This window comes from Pristiophorus japonicus, chromosome 20 (assembly GCF_044704955.1).
Source record: "Pristiophorus japonicus isolate sPriJap1 chromosome 20, sPriJap1.hap1, whole genome shotgun sequence".
Classification (NCBI taxonomy): domain Eukaryota; kingdom Metazoa; phylum Chordata; class Chondrichthyes; family Pristiophoridae; genus Pristiophorus; species Pristiophorus japonicus.
The window spans coordinates 89736147-89759472 of record NC_091996.1 but is presented as its reverse complement, the minus strand read 5'-3'; the positions used below and the strand labels follow the sequence as shown (position 1 = coordinate 89759472).

Sequence of the window (23326 nt, the reverse complement as noted above, 5' to 3'; positions counted from 1 at the left end):
GTGTTCACTCTCATTTGTTTTGCCCACTGAACGTTCCACGCACCCGCGACTTTTCCACCTAAAAGCCGGTGAGCCAGATGCGCGGGTCCTCCAGAGCACTGTGCACCACACAGCAGCTCAAAGAGAGCATTGGTGATGCTCACGATCGCCATTCGGCGGGCCACATTGTCTGCATGCCCCGACACTTAACCCCCAAAGCAAGCGCTCTGCTCGGAACTCCTACGCGGCAAGCGAGCCCCAGGTGGGCAGAGGAAACGTTACAAGGACCACCCTCAAAGCCTCCCTTGATAAAAATGCAACATCCCCACCGACACCTGGGAGTCCCTGGGCCAAAGACCAGTCCGCCCTAAGTGGAGCAAGTGCATCCGGGAGGGCGCTGAGCACCTCGAGTCTCGTCGCCGAGAGCGTGCAGAAAGCAAGCGCAAGCAGCGGAAGGAGCGTGCGGCAAACCAGTCCCACCCTCCCCTTCCCTCAACCACTGTCTGTCCCACCTGTGACATAGAAACATAGAAAATAGGCCACAGGCAGGAGTAGGCCATTCGGCCCTTCGAGCCTGCACCACCATTCAATGAGATCATGGCAGATCATTCACCTCAGTGCCCCTTTCATGCTTTCTCTCCATACCCCTTGATCCCTTTAGCCATAAGGGTCATCAAATCACAGTCTCTATATTTTTAGTGACAGGCAGCTCTCGGCAGCTCCCCAAACCCCCCCCCCCACCGGACACACATCCTGCCCCCTCACCCCCCCCACCCCGACACACATCCTGCCCCCTCACCCCCCCCCCCCCCCCCCCCGACACACATCCTGCCCCCTCACCCCCCCCCCCCGACACACATCCTGCCCCCTCACCCCCCCCCCGGACACTTTCCTCATCCTTCCCTCCTCCCCCCCAACCCCACCGGCACGCACACATCCCGCCGCCCCCCCCCTCCCTCCAGACACTCAGATGCCCCCCCCTTTCCCCCAGATACATTCCTCCTCCTATCCCCTCCCCCCCGGCACTCACCTTGTCCCTGAAGCCCCACATTCCCCCCCCCCCCCCCCCCGATACTCTTCACTCTCCTATCCCCTCCGGACACCCTCCCCCCCCAGCCCCCGATACTCTCCACTCTCCTATCCCCCTCCCCCCCCCCCCCCCCCCCCTGCACTCGCTTTCCCCCAAACAGTCACACACCCCCTCCCCCTCCGGGCACTCACCCGCCCCCTCCCCCCCCCCCCCCCCCAAGACACTCGCTCCGCCCTCTGACCACCACCCCCCCCCCCCCCTCCCTCCCGGATGCTCTCATCACCCCGCTCCCCCCAAACACTAGCCCCACCCTGTGACAGAGACTGTAATTCCCGTATTGGACTGTTCAGTCATCTGAGAACTTACTTTTAGAGTGGAAGCAAGTCTTCCTCGATTTCGAGGGACTGCCTCTGATGATGATGGTCTGCTGGCGTGTTCTGTTTCCACTTATTTTTTTTTTTTTTGCATGTTCCCTCTGCCCTTTGATAGCCAAAGTAAGTAGGCGTCTCGGGTTTCCTTCCCCGAAGGTTATTTCTGAACCAGTTGAACTTTTTAACGACAATCCAGCTGAGTTTCACAATTTGCCGAGGTGGGATTTGAGTTCTTAACCGCTGAGTTGCTGCATTTATAGAGTGCCTTTACCCTCATGAGACGTCCCGCGGCGCTTCGCAGGAACGTTCTCGAGCAACAGTTGACACCGAGCCACATAAAGAGATGTTGGGGCAGGTGACCAAAAGCTCAGTCAACGAGGTCGGTAGGTCTTAAAGGAGGAGCGAGAGGTGGGGAGGTTTAGGGAGGAAATTCCCAAGCTTAGGGTCCAGGCAACAGAAGGCACGGCCGCCAATGGTAGAGCGAATAAAATCGGCGGTGCTCAAGAGGCCAGAATTGGAGGAGCGCAGAGATCTCGGAGGGTTTGTAGGGCTGGAGTAAGTTACAGAGACCGGGAGGGGGCCGAGACTCTGGAGGGATTTGAAAACAAGGACGGGAATGTTGACATAATTTATAACCATTACCGAGCACACCGCCTTGCTCGTGGGACAATGGCAGAACGGTACCTTGACTGTTATCCTATATTGCAAAGGGGATGGGGTATAAAAGCAGGGAAGTCTTGCTACAGCTGCACAGGGTATTGGTGAGGCCACACCTGGAATACCGCGTGCAGTTTTGGTTTCCATATTTACGAATGGATATACTTGTTTCGGAGGCAGTTCAGAGAAGGTTCACTCGGTTGATTCCGGGGATGAGGGGGTTGACTTACGAGGAAAGGTTGAGTAGGTTGGGCCTCTACTCATTGGAATTCAGAAGAATGAGAGGTGATCTTATCGCGACGTATAAGATTATGAGGGGGCTTGACAAGGTGGATGCAGAGAGGATGTTTCCACTGATGGGGGAAGACTAGAACTAGAGGGCACGATCTTAGAATAAGGAGCTGCCCATTTAAATGAGATAAGGAGAAATTTCTTCTCTGAGGGTTGTAAATCTGTGGATTCAGAGAGCTGTGGAAGCCAGGACATTGAATAAATTTAAGACAGAGATAGACAGTTTCTTGAACGATAAGGGGTTATGGGGAGCGGGCGGGGAAGTGGAGCTGAGTCCATGATCGGATCAGCCATGATCGTATTAAATGGCGGAGTAGGCTCGAGGGGCCTTATGGCCTCCTCCTGCTCCTATTTCTTTTGTTCTTATGTACTTGCAGATTGCAAGTGCTGGTTGTGAGTGAACATGCAATGTGTTGCCCATTGTATAATGAGATTGGGTGAGTGAGGATGATGGCTCTTTTCTGGCTCTTAACTTGTGCCCCAAAATAAAACTTCCTGCTGAAGCATCATCGGTCGAACTTGTCTTGGTTGAAGCTTCTGATGACCCGTCAGCTCTTGCTAATGGCACCATTCATTTTGACCGAGTGCCAAGTCGTACTTGGAAATCTTTGCAGCCGGGGGCCAATCAGGCCAGTCGTTTGAAGGTCTCTTTGAGTTGTACCTTCATAAATTTACACTTGTCATTCAGGTCTCCCTGGACCCGAATAGAACTGCAATGGCAATACGACACAAAGGCCATCTGAAAGTGAGAGGAGCAGTGAAGGAGCAAGTCCGACTTGTGCATCGGAACAAGCCCGAGGGGAAATCTGGGGCGTTATAGTCCGCGTCAGCAGAGGGCAGAGAAAGAAAGAAAGAACTTGCATTTATATAGCGCCTTTCATGACCTTCCGAAGTCCCAAATCATTTCACAACTAATGAAGTACTTTTGAAGTGTTGTCACTGTTGTAATGCCGTGGGATCTTTTACGTCCACCCGAGAGAGCAGACGGGGCCTCGGTTTAACGGCTCATCCGAAAGACGGCACCTCCGACAGTGCAGCTCTCCCTCAGCACTGCACTGGGAGTGTCAGCCTAGTTTTATGTACTCAAGTCCCCAGAGTGGGACTTGAACCCACAACCTTCTGACTCGGAGGCAAGGCTAACACTTCCTGCAGTCAAATAGTGTGCTGGTCCTTACTGTCTCGGGTGAATTATGGATTGCAGCTTTTTTTCCCTCCTTTCATGCGATGTGGGCATCGCTGGCAAGACCAGCATTTATTGCCCATCCCTAATTGCCCCTTGAGAAGGTGGTGGTGAGTCACCACCTTGAACCGCTGCAGTCCGTGTGGTGAAGGTGCTCCCACACTGCTGTTAGGGAGGGAGTTCCAGGATTTTGACCCAATGATGACAAAGGAATGGCAAATTATATTTCCAAGTCAGGGTGGTGTGTGACTCGGAGGGGAACGTGTGGGTAGTGGTGTTCCCAATGCGTCTGCTGCCCTTGGCCTTCTAGGCATAGAAACATAGAAAATAGGTGCAGGAGTAGGCCATTCGGCCTTTCGAGCCTGCACCACCATTCAATATGATCATGGCTGATCATGCAACTTCAGTACCCCATTCCTGCTTTCTCTCCATACCCCTTGATCCCTTTAGCCGTAAGGGCCACATCTAACTCCCTTTTGAATATATCTTACGAACTGGCCTCAACAACTTTCTGTGGTAGAGAATTCCACAGGTTCACAGTTCTCTGAGTGAAGCAGTTTCTCCGGCAATTAGGCGGCAGAGGTCACGGGTTTGGGAGGTGCTGCCGAAGCTCATAACATTGGGATGATATTCCAGCGAATAATAGCACCCTGGGGCAGGGGCAGCAAATATTAGTGCAGCCAAAATCTGTCATTTTACGCCCCCTGGACATTTACAATATTTGTTTGGTTGTTCATTGTCCAGCTTGATCCTGGTAACCCAAATAAATTCTCTTCCGCCTTCCTACCTTATGTTCTGTGTTTTTCCTCACTTCCCCAACCCCAACCCCTTTAGAAAACGCGGCCAAGTAACCTTTCTGTCAGCAAGCCATCGAAATCGAGCAGTTGAGTTCAACGGGCAGATGTTGCTGGGCCACGCCCTGCGATTGCGAAGACCACACCAGATTCACAGACCTGTGGCAAGTAAGTTGTGAAGGCTTGATTTAATTTTTTGATACCTGCACGCGGTGAAGTTATTATTTTTTTTTTAAATACAATTCTTTTTTGAAGTTGTCAAGGGCAAGAAACGAAAGCTGAAGGAGCCCGACCAGGAGTACAAACCGTCCCAGAGAATAATTCTGAGAACATGTAGGTAACTGCCTTTTGAATGTTTTATAGTGATGTTGGGGAGTCCCAGGAAGATGCTGGAGGCTGCGTGGGGCATGGTGTACTGTGGGCCAATGCTCCCCGTGAGCTGCGCGGCCTGGGTCTTTTAAAGGAGTGACTCCTGCCAACGAACTGGAAGCTGCGCGGGGGGGGGGGGGCAGCATTCTGCTCCGAACTGTTGGGTCCAAAATTTGAACGGGAACGTTCATAACAGACGGCGTTGGCAGCAGTCGCGTTCATGATTCCTGCCACGACCGGAAGCTGCGCGGCAGCATTCTGCGCCGAACTGTTGGGGCCCAAATTTGAACCGGAACAGGCGGCGTTGGCAGCAGTCGCGTTCAGGACTCCTGCCAACGACCGGAAGTTGCGCGGCAGTATGGTGCGCCGAACTGTTGGGTCCCAAATCTTAAGGCATCGTTCAGACGGAGGAGGATCTGAAAAGTGCTGATAAATAACTTGTGTTTCATTAATGTTACTGTAGTTTGATTAATGTTATTAGGTTGGGTCAATGTTACTGGTGACTTTTCCAGTTTAAGAACCGCTGTCTCAAAGGACAAGCAGCAACTTAAAAAAAACAGTTCGAATTTTACTTAAAATTTAATGTTTCTAACAGAATTTTCTATTCTTTATTGTTCATTTTGGTAAGTCCGGTGACAGCAAACATTAAACGAAACACTGGAAACATAGAAACATGGAAAATAGGTGCAGGAGCAGGCCATTCGGCCCTTCGAGCCTGCACCACTCTTCAATATGATCATGGCTGATCATGCAACTTCAGTACCACATTCCTGCTTTCTCTCCATACCCCTTGATCCCTAAACCCCCTCGATTCTTCTAAACCCTAGTGAATACAGGCCTGCTCGACCCAATCTCTCCTCATATGACAGTCCTGCCATCCCAGGAATCAGTCTGATGAACCTTCACTTCACTCCCTCTATGGCAAGTATATCTTTTCTTAGGTAAGGAGACCAAAATTGCACACAATACTCCAGGTGCGGTCTCACCAAGGCCCTGTATAACTGTAGTAAGACCTCCTTGCTCCTGTACTCAAATCCTCTTGTAGTGAAGGCCAATATACCATTTGCAGCACAGAAGGAGGCCATTCGGCCTGTCAAGCCCGTGCCGGCTCTCTGCAGGAGCACTTCAGCTAGTCCCACTCACCCCGCCCTTTCCCCGTAGCCCTGCAAATTTATTTTCTTCAGGTACTTATCCAATTCCCTTTTGAAAGCCGCGATTGAGTCTGCCTGCACCACCCTCTCAGGCAGCACATTGCAGATCCTGACTACAGCGTCAGGATTGGGTTGGGGTTGTGGGTGGTGGGGGGGGGGGGCGGTTAGTGCAATTTGGATTTAGGTATGATTGGACTCTTCTGGACTGCACTCTTGCACCTTCTATTGAAAGTAATATCTCCAAGTTTGCAGATGACACTAAGCTGGGTGGCGGTGTGAGCTGTGAGGAGGACGCTAAGAGACTGCAGGGTGACTTGGACAGGTTAGGTGAGTGGGCAAATGCATGGCAGATGCAGTATAATGTGGATAAATGTGAGGTTATCCATTTCGGTGGCAAAAACAGGAAGACAGAATATTATCTGAATGGTGACAGATTAGGAAAAGGGGAGGTGCAACGAGACCTGGGTGTCATGGTACATCAGTCATTGAAAGTAGGCATGCAGGTACAGCAGGCGATGAAGAAGGCAAATGGCATGTTGGCCTTTATAGCGAGAGGGTTTGAGTATAGGAGCAGGTGGATCTTGCTGCAACTGTACAGGGCCTTGGTGAGACCACACCTGGAATATTGTGTACAGTTTTGGTCTCCTAATCTGAGGAAGGACATTCTTGCTATTGAGGGAGTACAGCGAAGGTTCACCAGACTGATTCCCGGGATGGCAGAACTGACATATAAAGAAAGACTGAATCGACTAGGCTTATACTCACTGGAATTCAGAAGAATGAGAGGGGATATGATAGAAACATATAAAATTCTGATGGGATTGGACAGGTTAGATGCAGGAAGAATGTTCCCGATGTTGGGGAAGTCCAGAACCAGAGGTCAGAGTCTAAGGATAAGGGGTAAGCCATTTAGGACCGAGATGAGGAGAAACTTCTTCACTCAGAGAATTGTGAACCTGTGGAATGCTCTACCACAGAAAGTTGTTGAGGCCAATTCATTGGATATATTCAAGAGGGAGTTAGATGTGGCCCTTACGGCTAAAGGGATCAAGGGGTATGGAGAGAAAGCAGGAATGGGGTACTGAAGTTGCATGATCAGGCATGATCATATTGAATGGTGGTGCAGGCTCAAAGGGCCGAATGGCCTACTCCTGCACATAGTTTCTATGTTTCTAGATGTGATTGGGTAGAACTCGGACCAGTATCCTGTGCGGCTGCAGGGTGGAAGTACCCTTGCTGCGTGTCGGCCGCCCTGACCAGTCATCAACACGTTATCTTTCTTTCCCAAAAGCAGTGAAAGGCAAGAGGTTAAAGGGGAGCAGCCGCTGTGAACTTTGCAAAGTTTTTACTTGGGTCCGCTAGGGAGGGTTTCGGCTGGGCCAGTGGCCTGGCATTCAAGAGGGAGCTGCTGCCAGGCTGCCTGTGGAGCTGCCTGCCCTCCCGGCTGGACGTAAAAGATTCCACGGCCACTGTTTTAAAGGAGAGCAGCAGTGTCATCCCTGCTGTCCTGAGGCCAATATTTATCCCTGAACCAACACCTCAAAACCAGATTATCTGGGTCATTATCACATCGCTGTTTGTGGGAGCTTGCTGTGCGCAAATTGGCTGCCGCGTTTGCTGCGTTACAACAGTTCAAAAGTTCCTCATTGGCTGTGAAGCGCTTTGGGACATCCTGAGGTCGTGTGAGGCGCTATATAAATGCAAGTCTGTCTTTTCGTTTTACGTGTGCATTCGCATTGTTCCTGTTGTCACTCACCACGTTATTTTTTTTCTCCCAAAAGCAGTGAAAGGCAAGAGGGTGGCTGTGTGCCAACCAAAGTACAAAAAGTTGAAAAAACGAGGTATGTGCCCATAAACCTGTTCTTAAATGATTCTGTGCTTTCCCCGTGCTTTTCATCATAATCCATTATTCCCTTCATGTTGCCTCTCCTGCCGATAGCACAGTTCGCTCTCCTTTTTTACAGTTTTAAGGTTTAAAGATGGAGGGGCTTGACAGGGTAGATGCAGGGAGGATGTTTCCCCCCCCCCCCCCCGGGCTGAGGAGTCTAGAGCCAGGGGTCACACAGTCTCAGGATAAGGGGTCGGCCATTTAGGACTGAGATGAGGAGAAATTTCTCCGCTCAGAGGGTGGTGAATTCTCTGCCCCAGAGGGCTGTGGATTCGGAATCGTTGAGTATATTCAATACACAGATCAATTAGATTTTTGGACACTTAAGAGCATCGAGGGATAGGACGAGCAAGAGGAGTTGAGGTTGAAGATCAGCCGTGATCTTATTGAATGGCGGAGCAGGCTCGAAGGGCTGAATGGCCTACTCCTGCTCCTATTTCGTATGTTCTTGTGTTAAGCTTAATTGGCCCAGTCGTGCCCCTGACACCAAGTCCAATCCCAAGCATATGCTGAGTTGCTTGAGCAGTGGGCTCACATTCTACCCTCTGCAAGCTTGAAGTCACCCAAAACTCGGCTGCCCCGTGTCCTAACTGCCATCAAGTCCCGCTCGCCCATCGCCCCTGGGCCCTCTGATCTACATTGGCTCCCGGTTAAGCAATGCCTCGCTGTCAAAATTCTCATCCTTATTTTCAAATCCCTCCATGGCCCTCGCCCCCTCCCTATCTCTGTAATCTCCTCCAGCCCCACAACCCCCCGAGATATCTGCGCTCCTCGAATTCTGCCCTCTTGAGCATCCCTGATTATAATCGCCCCACCATCGGTGGCCGGGCCTTCTGTTGCCTGGGCTCCAAGCTCTGGAACTCCCTCCCTAAACCTCTCTGCCCCTCTTTCCTCCTTCAAGACGTTCCTTAAAACATACATCTTTGACCAAGCATTTGTTCATCTGCCCTAATTTCTACTTAGACGGCTCGGTGTCAGATCTTTTGTCTGAAATAGTCGTGTGAAGCGCCTTGGGGACCTTTTACTACGATAAAGGCGCTATGTGAATACAAGTTATTGTTGTTGTTGTTATTTGGGTGGGGGGGCACTGCAGTTGGTCTCGGTATCCCTGGGCTCGTGAGTTGGCCAGCGTCCCTACCCCTGATGACTGTCCAGTGACCTCCCCACCTCTGGCAAACGTCTGTATGTGGGAAGGGTGGGACAAAGGTTTGCCTCGCCAGAGTCACGTTCCTCATGTCGGGGTCTCCTGCTGAGTACTGTTTACGTTAATTTTATATTTATTCCTCAAAAGCTGAGAAAACGGAGGAGGAGGAAGCACCTTCACCGCGAAAGAAGAAGAAAATAAATCCGAAAAAAGGTTTGTAAAGGAACACTTTCAGTTGTAACTTTCCACAACCTCTTCGGTGCCGCACAGAGCAGTTGAGAAGCACTGGGATCCCAGACTGTCTACTGATCGGGGCCCAGGTGAGGCGCGAGTTCGGGGGCCCAGGTGAGGCGTGGGCCCAGGGACAGCACGGGCCCAGCCCACACTGCGATATGTGCGCGCACTGGGTCCGTGCAGCAGAGCTGGTCTCCAGTCGTCCTGGTTAACCCTTGCCACTGGACCAAGACCCAGCTCTGTCAAGCCCCGTGTGGTGGCTGGTGTGCAACGGCCACCCCACGTTAAAAAAATCCACGCACAGGCATCTTCCACCCTTCAATGTGTAGTTCGGGACCTGGAATATTAGGTCCTTCATTGAAACTAATACGTCCTTACTACACAGTATAAATGCACACGAGGCCCATGCTTGAGAGAAGGTCAGTCTGTGACCTGTCCTTTATTTCATAGCACTCAAGTGCTGGAAGTGGGTGGAGCTTCCCCTTTTATATCTGAAGGTCCAGGTTAGGAGTGTCTCCCACAAGTTCACCACCTAGTGGTCATTGTTCTCAGTGTACAACTTAGGTCAGATTATACATGGGTTACAATGCTGGTTGAATACATGACAGAAACACCTGTTAACTTTTTGATGTGGAAGCAAGTCATCCTCGACTCGAGGGACTGCCTACGATGTTGATGATCTCAGTGTTTTGGTTCAAGGACCCATTTTCAAATGTATTAGTAATCAAGGACTCCATCGAAATTATAATATGGAAGTGCTGCATGTAAAGACTTGCATTTATATATAGCCTTTCACGACTACTGGACGTCTCAAAGCACTTTACAGCCAATTAACTACTTTTGGAAGTGTTGTTACTGTGGGAAACGTGGCAGCCAATTTGCGCACAGCAAGCTCCCACAAACAGCACTGTGATAATCTGTTTTTGTTATGTTGATTGAGGGATATATATTGTCCGGCACGCCGGGGATAACTAACCTGCTCTTCTTCGAAATAGTGCCGTGGGATCTTTTGCATCCGCCTGAGAGGGCAGACGGGGCCTTGGTTTAACGTCTCATCCGAAGGAAGCCACCTTTTTAACAGTGCGGCGCTCCCTGTGGGAGTGTCAACCTAGATTGTTGTGCTCCAGTCTCTGGAGTGGGACTCGAACCCACAGCCTTCAGAGGCGAGGGTGCTACCCACTGAGCCACAGCTGACACTGTGAGTATACGTCCTGGTTAACCCTTGTCACTGGACCAAGACCTAGCTCTGTCAAGCCCGTGTGGTGGCTGGTGTGCAACGGCCAACCCACGTTTAAAAAAAATCCACGCACAGGCATCTTCCACCCTTCAGGATGTAGTTCGGGATCCGGAATATCATTGAAACACCTGTAAACTCATCCCTTTTTGGCGTGGAAGCAAGTTATCCTCGTTTCGAGGGACCACCTACGGTGATGATGCAAAGAGTCCTTTTTCTGTGAGCAGGAACCTCCTGACTTAAATTTGCCATCTACCAATTTGTGACTGTGCGACTGTTGCCATTTCAGATAAAGTAGTGTTAGTGGTCGGTAGAATATTTTAAAGTGGTTTAAATGGCCAAAGTATCCCAGCATGCTTTGCTTTAGCATTTTAGCCAGAGTGCAAATGTTGGGGGGGGGGGGGGAGGGGTAATTGAATCTCGTCTCCGTATGAACCAAGACAGTTTGAAAACTCAGTAGACAGAGAATGATAAACTCCCACGTCAAGAGATGGCTCATACCGAGATAAGGGACCATTTGCTGAGACACCACATACCACAAGTAAAAGGGAAAGATTGTCCGACGCATTACAGTACAATAAACAAAACTAGTGGGATAGAATTGGAGACCGAAAAGGTTAGAATGTGGGGAAAACACCTCAAACGTGCTATCAGCAAACGTGCAGCTACGCATACGGCTGGGCGTATGTTTTTTTTTTATTCGTTCCTGGGATGTGGGCATCGCTGGCAAGGCCGGCATTTATTGCCCATCTCTAATTGCCCCTTGAGGAGATGATGCGTCCTACTCTGTGTATTTAGCTTTTAGAAAAGAAATGCCAGTTATTGTAGCGCACTATTTTCAAGTCTCCCAGCTGAATTTTTATCAATAACCAGCGTGGTTGGTGGCACACACATTTTGTTCCTGAGGAGGCCAAGGTCTCCTTGATTGCATGACTTAGCTCCCTTGACCTGCTGCAGCCTGTGTGGTGATGGGACTCCCACGGTGACGTTGGAAGTTTCAGGTTGTTGACCTGGCAACAATGAAGCAACAGCGAGATAGGCCCAAGTGAGGACGGTGTGTGGTTTGGAAGGGAACTTGTGATATTACTCCCACGATGTCGCCTCGCTTGCCCTTCTCAGTGGTGGAGCTCATGGCGAAGGAAGTGCCGGAATGACAACTTGCATTTTGCAGGCAACTCTGGATTATCCGGGTCCCTCGGGGATTGGGCTATATACCGGGTAAACGATTTCTCCGTTAGAGCGAGTTGACATTATAAAGTGAAAACTTCAATGAATAAATACTGTGCAGTCAGCTACAAACAGTAACAAGGCCGTTAAATATGGACATGACCAGTATGCATGCAGGTGGCCTCGAGGAGGAGATTGTCGAGCTCCGGGGTTCCGGAGTGCACTGCCTTTCCTGGCCGAAAGGACTCCGAACGCACCGGCCCGTTGCCTTCCCGGACCGAAAGGACTCCGAACGCACCGGCCCGTTGCCTTCCCGGACCGAAAGGACTCCGACGTCAACGGCGGCAACGAGAGACAGCGGCTGCAGCAGCAGCGCGCGCACCAACGGAATTTTAAATACCGTTACAACGGTTTCCCGTTGCATCCGTGTGCGGATAATCGAGAGTTGCCTGTATATAGCGCCTTTAACTTAGTCAAACATCCCAAGTGGCTTCCCAAGGGGCGTTATCAGATAAAACTTGGCACCAACCCATGAGCTTTTAGGACAGGTGATCAAAAACAATAGTCAAAGGGCTACGTTTTATGGAGTGTCTTAAGGGAGGAGAGGGAGGCGAAGAGACTTAGGGAGGGAGTTCCAGAGCTTTGGGGCCCAGGCAGCTGAAGGCACGGCCACCAGTGATGGAGTGGAAGAAATCGAGGGGAGGCCAGAATTGGAGGAGCGCAGAGATCTCGGAGGGCTGGAGGAGGTATACAGAGGTAGGGAGGGGCGAGGGATTGGAACACAAGGATCAGAAGTTTAAATTGGGCGTTGCTAGACTGGGAACCAATGTGGGTCAGCGAGCACAGCGGCGAGGGCGAACTGTCGAAATAAGCAGCACCCCAACTGTACATTGCATTTTGGTTCAGTATATTTAGCTTGTGTTACTAGTAGACTTGCGACTAAGATTAAGGCTCAGAATAGTACCAAAAACAGAGCTCTTGGTTATGATTTCAGGTTCCAAGAGTTACGTTTATTTTCTATGGCGAAATGAAAGATGGTTTTAGAGCCACGGTTTCCTGGATCTTCGAGTGTTTGCCTTGGCGGTGGGATCGGAGAGGAATTTCCCAGTCTTTCCGAAATTGGTTGCAGCTTTCTTTTTGCTCTGACCATTCTTTGTATCTCCCAAGGATATTCTGTGGTTCCATGCTGGGAGAACAGGAAGAGGTAGAACCATAGAATTGTACCGCACAGGAGGAGGCCATTCAGCCCATCGTGCCTGTGCCGGCTCTTTGAAAGAGTGATCCCATTAGTCCAGCTCCCCCCCCTGCTTTTCCCCATAGACCTGCAAATTTTTCCTTGCCAAGTATTTATCCAATTCTCTTTTGAAAGTTGCGACTGAATCTGCTTCCACCGCTCTTTGAAGCAGTGCAGTGCATTCCAGATCACAACGACTCTCACTCGTTCGCACCATTGACTGGATGGAGCTGGCCGATGATGCTCTGTGCTCCTCTTTTACAAGGTATGTTGTTGAGCCAAGACTTGAGCTGATGTGGGTCTTTGTATTGGTGACTCTTGTACCCAAGTCCAATGAGACCGTGCTAATTTGACGGTACTATTTCTGCAGGCCTTGCACTGACTTGTACCGGCGATGGAGGGTTCAGCCAAGAGTGGACAGACGACGGAGACACCAGGTCGGGCCCGATGGAATCGACTCAGGAGAGTCGGGCGGCTGTGCAGTCACTGCCAAACCTTCCAGTGACATTTGACGATCTAGAAGAGAGTAAGTACTGGAAAGAACAGAGTTTTAGACTCTCGCCAAGTCCCACTCACCCATCATCATCGGCAGTCCCTCAGAATCAAGACTTATTTCCACTCTAAAAGAGCTTAGGTGGCTGAACAGTCCAAAACCGGAATTACAGTCTCTGTCACAGGTGGGACAGACAGTGGTTGAAGGAAAGGGTGGGTGGGACAGGTTTGCCGCACGCTGCCTGCGCTTGCTTTCTGCATGCTCTCGGCGATGAGACTCGAGGTGCTCAGCGCCCTCCTGGATGCTCTTCCTCCACTTAGGGCGGACTGGTCTTTGGCCCAGGGACTCCCAGGTGTCGGTGGGGATGTTGCATTTTGAGGGTGGTCCTTGTAACGTTTCCACTGCCCACCTGTGGCTCGCTTGCCATGTAGGAGCTCCGAGTAGAGCGCTTGCTTTGGGAGTCTCGTGTCAGGCATGCGGACAACGTGGCCCGCCCAGCAGAGCTGGTCGAGTGTGGTCAGTGCTTTGATGCTGGGAATGTTGGTCCTGGTTGAGGACGCTAATGTTGGTGCGTCTGTCCTCCCAGGGGATTTGCAGGATCTTGCGGAGACATCGTTGGTGGTATTTCCCCAGCGACTTGAGGTGTCTACCCATCACCCCCTGTGCTCGCTGCCCCGTGTCCTAACTCGCACCGTGTCCCGCTCACCCATCACCCCCTGTGCTCGCTGCCCTATGTCCTAACTCGCACCAAGTCCCGCTCACCCATCACCCCCTGTGCTCGCTGCCCCGTGTCCTAACTCGCACCGAGTCCCGCTCACCCATCACCCCCTGTGCTCGCTGCCCCGTGTCCTAACTCGCACCAAGTCCCGCTCACCCATCACCCCCTGTGCTCGCTGCCCCGTGTCCTAACTCGCACCGAGTCCCGCTCACCCATCACCCCCTGTGCTCGCTGCCCCGTGTCCTAACTTGCACCGAGTCCCGCTCACCCATCACCCCCTGTGCTCGCTGCCCCGTGTCCTAACTCGCACCAAGTCCCGCTCACCCATCACCCCCTGTGCTCGCTGCCCCCGTGTCCTAACTCGCACCGAGTCCTACTCACCCATCACCCCCTGTGCTCGCTGCCCCGTGTCCTAACTCGCACCAAGTCCCGCTCACCCATCACCCCCTGTGCTCGCTGCCCCGTGTCCTAACTCGCACCAAGTCCCGCTCACCCATCACCCCATGTGCTCGCTGCCCCGTGTCCTAACTTGCACCGAGTCCCGCTCACCCATCACCCCCTGTGCTCGCTGCCCCGTGTCCTAACTCGCACCAAGTCCCGCTCACCCATCACCCCCTGTGCTCGCTGACCCCGTGTCCTAACTCGCACCAAGTCCCGCTCACCCATCACCCCCTGTGCTCCCGGTCCAGCAACACCTCGATTTCAAAATTCTCATTCTTGTTTTCAAATCCCTCCATGGCCTTATCTCTGTAATCTCCTCCAGCCCCACAACCCTCCGAGATCTCTGCTGTCCTCCAATTCTGGCCTCTTGCACATCATATGGGAGATGGTCACCAATAAATCCAGTAGGGAATTCAGGAGGTGGATTTAAGGGGGAGGCTGGATAAACACACGAGGGAGAAAGGAGTAGAAGGATATGCTGATGGGGGTGAGATGAAGAGGGGTGGGAGGGGGCTGGTGTGGAGCATAAACACCGGCACGGAGCAGTTGGACCGAGTGGCCTGTTTAAGAACATAAGGAGCAGGAGTAGGCCATACGGCCCCTCAAGCCTGCTCTGCCATTTAATACAATTATGATTGATCTTCAACCCTAACTCCACTTTCGTGCCCTATCCCCATATCCCTTGATTCCTCGAGTCCAAAAATCTATCCTTGAATATACTCAACGACTGAGCAACCACAGGCCTCTGGGGCAGAGAATTCCAAAGATTCACCACACTCTGAGTGAAGAAAATTCTCCTCATCTCAGTCTTAAAAGGCCGTCCCCTTATCCTGAGACCATGCCCCCAAGTTCTAGACACTCAGCCAGGGGAAACAATCGCTCAGCATTTATCCTGTCAATCCCTCTCGGAATCTTTGTTTCAATGAGATCATCTCTCATTCTTCTAAACACCAGAGTATAAGCCCATTCTATGCAATCTCTCTTAATAGGAAAATCTCTTATTGCAGGAATCAGTCTAGTGAACCTTTGTTGCACGCCCTCTTAAAGCATGTATATCCCTTCTTAAGTAAGGAGACCAGAACTGCACACAGTACTCCAGGAGTGGATCACCAGAGCCCTGTGCAATTGTAACAAGACTTCCTTATTCTTGTACTCCAACTCTCTAGCAATAAAGGCCAACATGCCATTTGCTTTCCTAATTGCTTGCTGTACCTGCATGCTAGCGTTCTGTGTTTTGTGTACGAGGACATGCAAATCTCTCTCAACACCAATATTTAATAGTTTCTCACCATTTAAAAAATATTCTGTTTCTCTATTCTTCCTACCACAGTGAATAACCTGACATTTCCCCACATCTGCCACCTTATTGCCCACTCACTTGACCTGTCTATATCCCTTTGTGTGCTCCACCTAGCTTTGTATTGTCAGCAAATTGCACCAGGTCCCTTCATCCAAGTCACTAATATAGATTGTAAATAGTTATAGCCCAAGCACTGATCCTTGCAGCACCTCACTAGTTACAGCCTGCCAATCTCAAAGTAACCTGTTTATCCCTACTCTGTTTCATATCCATTAATCAATCTTCTATCCATGCTAATATATTAACCCCCCCAACCCCATGTGCCCTTTTCTTAACCTTTTATGTGGCAGCTTATCGAATGCCTTTTGGAAATCCAAATATACTACATCCACTGGTTCCCCTTTATTTACCCTGCTAGTTACATCCTCAAAAAACCCTTAATAAATTTGTCAAGCACAATTTCACAAAACCACGTTGACTCTGCCTAATCATATTATGATTTTCTAAGTACCCTGTTACTAGTTCCTTAATAATGGATCCCAGCATTTATCTGCAACTACTTTTTTCTCTATGATAAGTTCCTCGCTCTCATTTGTCTCTTGCTTCCCCAACATTTTAGGTATACTTTTTGTGTCTTCCACTGTGAAGACGATGCAAAGCATTTGTTTAAATTCTCTGCCATTTCCTTGTTCCCCAATATAATTTCTCCTGTCTCAGCCTCTAAGAGACCATCATTTACTTTTGCTGCTAAACTTCCTTTTTACATACTTGTGGAAGCTCTTAAATCTGTTTTTATATTTCTTGCTAATTTGCTCTCATTCTGTTTTCTCCTTTGTATCAAATTTTTGGTCATCCTTTGCTGCTTTCTGAAGCTCTCCCAATCCTCAGGCTTACTACTGTTCTTTGCAACATTATAAACCTCTTTAAATCTAATACTATCCTTTACTTCTTTGGTTAGCCACAGATGGATCACTTTTACCGTGGCGTTTTTATTTCTCCATGGAATGTATATTTGTTGAGAATTTTCCAATATTTCTTTAAATGATTGACACTGCTGGTCTACTGCCATACCTTTTAATCGAATTTCCCAATCTACCTTAGCCAACTCGCCCCTCATACCTAAGCAATTGGCTTTCTTTAAATTTGAGACTTTAGTATCGGACTTAAAAATGTAACTTTCAAACTCAAAGTGAAATTCTATCATATTATGATCACTCTTCCTTAGAGGATCCTTTAGTATAAGATAACCTTGTTTCATTACACAAAACAAGATTTAAAATAAACTGTTCCCTGATTGGTTCCAAGATGTATTGTTCTAGGAAACTGTCTCGAATACATGTCATGAACTCATCCTCCAGACTACCTTTGCCAATTTAATTTGTCCAGTCTATATGAAGATTAAATTCCCCCACAATTATTGTATTACCTTTGTTACAGGCTCCTATTAGGGCCTTGGTGAGGCCACACCTTGAATATTGTGTTCAGTTTTGGTCTCCTAATCTGAGGAAGGACATTCTTGCTATTGAGGGAGTGCAGCGAAGGTTCACCAGACTGATTCCCGGGATGGCAGGACTGACATATGAAGAAAGACTGGATCGACTAGGCTTATATTCACTGGAATTTAGAAGAGTGAGAGGGGATCTCATAGAAACATATAAAATTCCGACAGGATTGGACAGATTAGATGCAGGAAGAATGTTCCCGATGTTGGGGAAGTCCAGAACCAGGGGTCACAGTCTAAGGATAAGGGGTAAGCCATTTAGGACCGAGATGAGGAGAAACTTCTTCACTCAGAGAATTGTGAACCTGTGGAATTCTCTACCACAGAAAGTTGTTGGGGCCAGTTCGTTAGATATCTTCAAAAGGGAGTTAGATGTGGCCCTTACAGCTAAAGGGGTCAAGGGGTATGGAGAGAAAGCAGGAGTGGGGTACTGAAGTTGCATGATCAGCCATGATCATATTGAATGGTGATGCAGGCTCGAAGGGCCGAATGTCCGGTGGTATAGCTACTGTTAGGAGGCCTATAAACTACTCCCACCACTAATTTCTGCCCCTTGTTATTTCCTGTCTCCACCCATACTGATTCTACCTCCTGATCTGCCAAGATCCTTTCTCACTACTTTTCCTATGTCTTTTATTATCTCCGCCTCCCCCTCCCCCTGCCTCCACCGTTCCATTCTGTCTGTCTTTTCAATACGACAAGTACCACACTGGAATATTTAGTTCCCAACCCCTGGTCACCTTGCAACCATGTCTCTGTAATGGCTATTAGATCATACCCATTTCTCACTATTTCTGCCACTAATTCGTCTACCTTGTGACAAATGCTTCATGCATTCATAGAAACATAGAAACATAGAAAATAGGTGCAGGAGTAGGCCATTCGGCCCTTCTAGCCTGCACCGCCATTCAATGAGTTCATGGCTGAACATTCAACTTCAGTACCCCATTCCTGCTTTCTCGCCATACCCCTTGATCCCCCTAGCAGTAAGGACCTCATCTAACTCCTTTTTGAATATATTTAGTGAATTGGCCTCAACAACTTTCTGTGGTAGAGAATTCCACAGGTTCACCACTCTCTGGGTGAAGAAGTTCCTCCGCATCTCGGTCCTAAATGGCTAACCCCTTATCCTTAGACTGTGACCCCTGGTTCTGGACTTCCCCAACATTGGGAACATTCTTCCTGCATCTAACCTGTCTAACCCCGTCAGAATTTTATATGTTTCTATGAGGTCAGATAAAGAGCCTTTAATTTGAACTTTTTAACCATTATTCCCTGCTTTTTCACCTTACATGCTGAGGCACAGTTACCTTTAAACCCTCTGTCCATTTGTCACACACTGCTTATCGTCACCCAAATCACAACACTGCTCCATTGCCTTGACTTTTCTCTCTAGATATCAAAATTTCCCCTTACCTGAACTTTCCCCCCCCCCCGACCCCTTTTTAGTTCTATCTACAACCCTAGTTATTCGATTCGCGAGGACACAGCTCCCAGGCAGGTTTAAGTGGAGACCGACCTAACGGAACCGACTCCTCTTTCCCCAGTACTGGTGCCGATGCCCCATGAATTAAAGCCCCTGCCTCCCACACCACTCTTTGAGCCACGCGTTTAACTCTCTGATCGGCTTGTCACTATCCCAACTTGCGCGTGGCTCAGGTAACAACCCAGAGGTTATTACCTTTGAGGTTCTGCTTTTTTAATTTGGACCCCCAACTCCTCAAACTCTCCCAGCAAAACCTCACTCCTAGTTTTAGCTATGTCGTTGCTTCCTACGTGGACCACGACAACTGGATCCTTCCCCCTCCCACTCCAAGTTCTCTCCAGCCACGAGGGAATATCCTTAACCCAACACAGCCTTCAGGATTCCCGATCAGTATTCAGCCCCCTGACTATACTGTCCCCCCCGTCCCCCCCACTACAACATTCCTTTTCACTCCCCCCGCCACCCCCCCCCCACTTGAATGGTCTCCTGTGCCACAGTGCCATGGTCAGTTTGCTCATCCACCTTGCAGAATCTGCCCTCATCCACACAGGCAGCAAGAACCTCATACCTGTTGAAGAAACATAGAAAATAGGTGCAGGAGCAGGCCATTCGGCCCTTCGAGCCTGCACCACCATTCAATATGATCATGGCTGCTCATGCAACTTCAGTACCCCATTCCTGCTTTCTCTCCATCCCCCTTGATCCCTTTAGCCGTAAGGGCCACATCTAACTCCCTTTTGAATATATCTAACGAACTGGCCTCAACAACTTTCTGTGGTAGAGAATTCCACAGGTTCACCACTCTCTGAGTGAAGAAGTTTCTCCTCATCTCGGTCCTAAATGGCTTATCCCTTATCCTTAGACTGTGACCCCTGGTTCTGGACTTCCCCAGCATCGGAAACATTCTTCCTGCATCTAACCTGTCCAGTCCCGTCAGAATTTTATATGCTTCTATGAGATCCCCTGTCATTCTTCTAAATTCCAGTGAATATAAGCCTAGTCGATCCAGTCTTTCTTCATATGCCATCCCGGGAATCAGTCTGGTGAACCTTCGCTGCACTCCCTCAATAGCAAGAATGTCCTTCCTCAAGATTAAGAGAAGGGCAAAAACCAAGGCTCCTCCAGCATTGCACCTGGGGCCCCTTATCTGCCTGAGATGCAGTCACACCCTCCTGTCCCGGACCACTAACCAGACCTGTACCAGTACCTAACCCAAGGGATATGACTGCCGCCTGGATCAAAGTGTCCAGGAAACTCCCCTTTCCCGATGTCCCGCAAAGTCTGCACCTCAGACTCCAGCTCAACAAGTCTCAGGTGAAGCTCCTCGAGATGCTGACACTTATTGCAGACGTGGTCATCAATGATCGCGATGCTCTCCACATACTCCCACATGTTGCAGTTGTGGTACATCCACACAGGCAGCTGGATCCTCATACCTGTTGAAGGGCAAAAAACCAAGGCTCCTTCAGCACTGCACCTGGGCTCCCGTTATCTGCCTGAGGTGCAGTCACACCTTCCTGTCCCTGACCACTAACCAGACCTGCACTGCCATGCTTTCTAACCTGGATTATTACCTTTCTGCTTTTTAATTTGGACCCCAACTCCTCAAACTCTCCCAGCAAAATCTCATTCCTAGTTTTAGCTATGTCGTTGCTTCCTACATGACAACTGGATCCTTCCCCCTTCTACTCCAAATTCTTCTCCAACCACGAGAGCGTGGGCAGGAGCATCGGCGGGGCCCAGGCGTGGCAGAGGGGCAGATGAGAGCGGCAAGAGATCGTGGCGGAGGTGCGGTGAATGATTGGGGCAGAGCGCTGAGAGAGATGGTGTCTGGGATGTGACAAGAGTTGAGCGGCAAGAGATCATGACGGAGGTGCGGCAAATGAGGGTGCGGGGCCCAGAAGAGGCGGGGGCCCAGGGGCAGCACGGGCCCAGCCCACACTGTGCGATATGTGTGCGCGCTAGCTATGTGCAGCAGAGCAGGTCTCCAGTCGTCCTGGTTAACCCTTGCCACTGGACCAAGACCTAGCTCTGTCGAGCCCGTGCGATGGCTGATGTGCAACGGCCAACCCCACGTTTAAAAAAAAATCCACGCACAGGCATCTTCCACCCCCTCAATTGGAGGAGTTCAGGACCTGGAACATCGGGTCCTTCAGTGAAACAGCCATGGACTCAACCCTTTTGGTGTGGAAGCATGTCATCCTCGTTCGAGGGACCGCCTCTCGTTGGGCTGCTCCTGTGGTGGCTGCACTCCACTCCCATCTCGCACCAAGCCCGCCTCTGGCTACCGCTCACTCGCTTACTTGTAAAAATGATTGAACGTAGGCATCGCCGGCAAGACCGGGCGGTTTGGTTAGCGGCACCGGCACACTGACTGTGCCGAGCAGCCCGACCGCCAGCGCTCACGGCCCCCAAACTCTTTAGCACCCCTGTTCTGAGCCTTTCCGGGGGGTGGGGGGGGGGGCGCTAAGCCGACGGATTTCAACCCCGGTGTCGTTGAAAGGCAAGGGGGATCGGCGGACAGAACTGAACCTGGACCCCAATGTCATTGTCACAAAATCCTTTGGTTGCAGCTCTGTTCAGCGAGACAAGAGAAGAGGAGACGGAGGAACCTGTCACACCCTCGCCTCGGCAGCAGAAGAAGAGGAAACAGGAAAAAGGTAAGTGATTTTAAATCATTTTGCAGCTTAAGGTTGCATTTTTCTCGGCCTCTTCAGTAGCCCCGGACAAGCAGGCACTGGGGCTCCCAGACTCTGCCGGTGCAACTCTCTACCTGGCCACTAGAGGGACTCAGTGACTCTCTTGGTACAGGAAATAGAATCATAGACTAGTACGGCACAGAAGGAGGCCATTCGGCCCACTCAGTCTGCGCCCGCTCTTTCGAAGAGCGATCCAGTTATTCCCGCTCCCGGCTCTTTCCCCATATCCCTGTCATTTTTTTTCTCCTTCGAGTATTTATCCAATTCGGTTTCGAAGTACTGCTATTGAATCTGCCTCCAGCAGTGCGCTCCAAATCCTAACCCCTCATTGCATTTATAAAAAAAAAGTTTCTCTTCATGTCGTCTCTGGTGCTGCTGCCTATCATCTTCAGTCTGCTGCCAATTTGCGCCCAGCAAGCTCCCACAAGCAGCAATATAATAATGACCAGATAATCTGTTTTAGAGATGTTAATTGAGGGATAAATATTGGCCCCACGACACCGGGGATAACTCTCCCTGCTCTTCTTCGAAATAGTGGCCACGGGAACTTTTACATCCACCTGAGAGAGCAGACGGGGCCTCGGTTTAACGTCTCAGCCGAAAGACGGCACCTCCGGCAGTGCAGCGCTCCCTCAGCACTGCATTGGAGTGTTGGCCATATATTTTTGTGCTCAGGTCCCTCATCATCATAGGCGGTCCCTCGAACGAGGATGACTTGCTTCCACACCAAAAGGAATGAGTTTGCAGATGTTTCAATGAAGGACCCGATGTTCCAGTCCTGAACTCCGGGGGTGGAAGATGTTCGTGCGTGGATTTTTTTTTTTTTAAACGGGTGGTGACCGTGAATCCACAACCTTCTGACTCCGCGGCGCGAGTGTTGCCCACTGAGCCGCAGCTGACACTGTGAGTGCGAGCACCATCGGAGCAGGCCGGGGAGCGGAAGGAGCAGCGTGGTCGCATACCACTCCAGGGAGCAGGAGGGCATCGGCAGTGAAGAGGGCGACTGGATTGGCCGTCACCAAGATCCAGGTCGCTGATTGGAGCGTGGGCAGGTACAGCAGGAGCGGCGAGGTCGGGGGCGAAGGAGCGGTGAGAGATTGTAGAGGGAAGTGACCGGGGCCCAGGAGAGGCGTGGGTTCGGGGCCCAGGAGAGGCGAGGGCCCAGGGGCAGCACGGGGCCCAGCCCACACTGTGCGATATGTGCGCGCACTGGGTCCGTGCAGCAGAGCTGGTCTCCAGTCGTCCTGGTTAACCCTTGCCACTGGACCAAGACCTCGCTCTGTCAAGCCCGTGTGGTGGCTGGTGTGCAACGGCCACCCCACGTTAAAAAAATCCACCCACAGGCATCTTCCACCCTTCAGGATGTAGTTTGGGATCCGGAATATAAGGTCCTTCATTGGAACACCTGTGAACCTTTTGACGTGGAAGCAAGTCATCCTCGACTTGAGCGACTGCCTACGATGATGAAGAAGAGTGTGTTAATAATGCTTTCAAGACAACAGATACTTACAGATTTCAGTGAGACGGGCGTGCCACTCTGTCGTCGATCAGCCTTGTGGCGCCCCGCCCACCAGCTTTGGTCACGGCGGGTCTACCTGGCGACCTTTGTCCCACTCTCAGCGCTCCTCCACGGGCGCGCGCCCCACTCCTCGGTGCGACAGTCAGCCCACTCTGCACTGCTCCTGTGGTGGCTGCCCTCCACTCCCGTCTCGCGCCAAGCCCTCCTCTGGCTACCGCCCACTCGCCTACTTTTAAAAATTATTATTCGTTCACGCAACGTGGGCATCGCTGGCAAGTCCGGCATTTATTGCCCGTCCCTAATTGCCCCCCCTGAGAAGGTGGTGGTGAGCCGCCGCCTTGAACCGCTGCAGTCCCGTGTGGTGAAGGTGCTCCCACTAGTGCTGTTGGGGAGGGAGTTCCAGGATTGTGACCCAGCGACGATGAAGGAACGGCCGATATATTCCC

At 50.6% G+C, this 23326-nt stretch overlaps 1 protein-coding gene across 1 annotated transcript in view; it reads left to right on the top strand.

Moving 5' to 3' along the window:
• Positions 1-23326, top strand: part of LOC139232667 (trichohyalin-like) — a 139440-nt gene that overhangs the window by 74196 nt on the left and 41918 nt on the right. Inside the window, exons 22-27 of the mRNA XM_070863132.1 lie at positions 4343-4470; positions 4558-4635; positions 7604-7663; positions 9002-9067; positions 13094-13249; positions 21236-21322. Coding sequence (XP_070719233.1) covers positions 4343-4470; positions 4558-4635; positions 7604-7663; positions 9002-9067; positions 13094-13249; positions 21236-21322 — 575 coding nt within the window. The remainder of the gene's footprint in view (positions 1-4342; positions 4471-4557; positions 4636-7603; positions 7664-9001; positions 9068-13093; positions 13250-21235; positions 21323-23326) is intronic.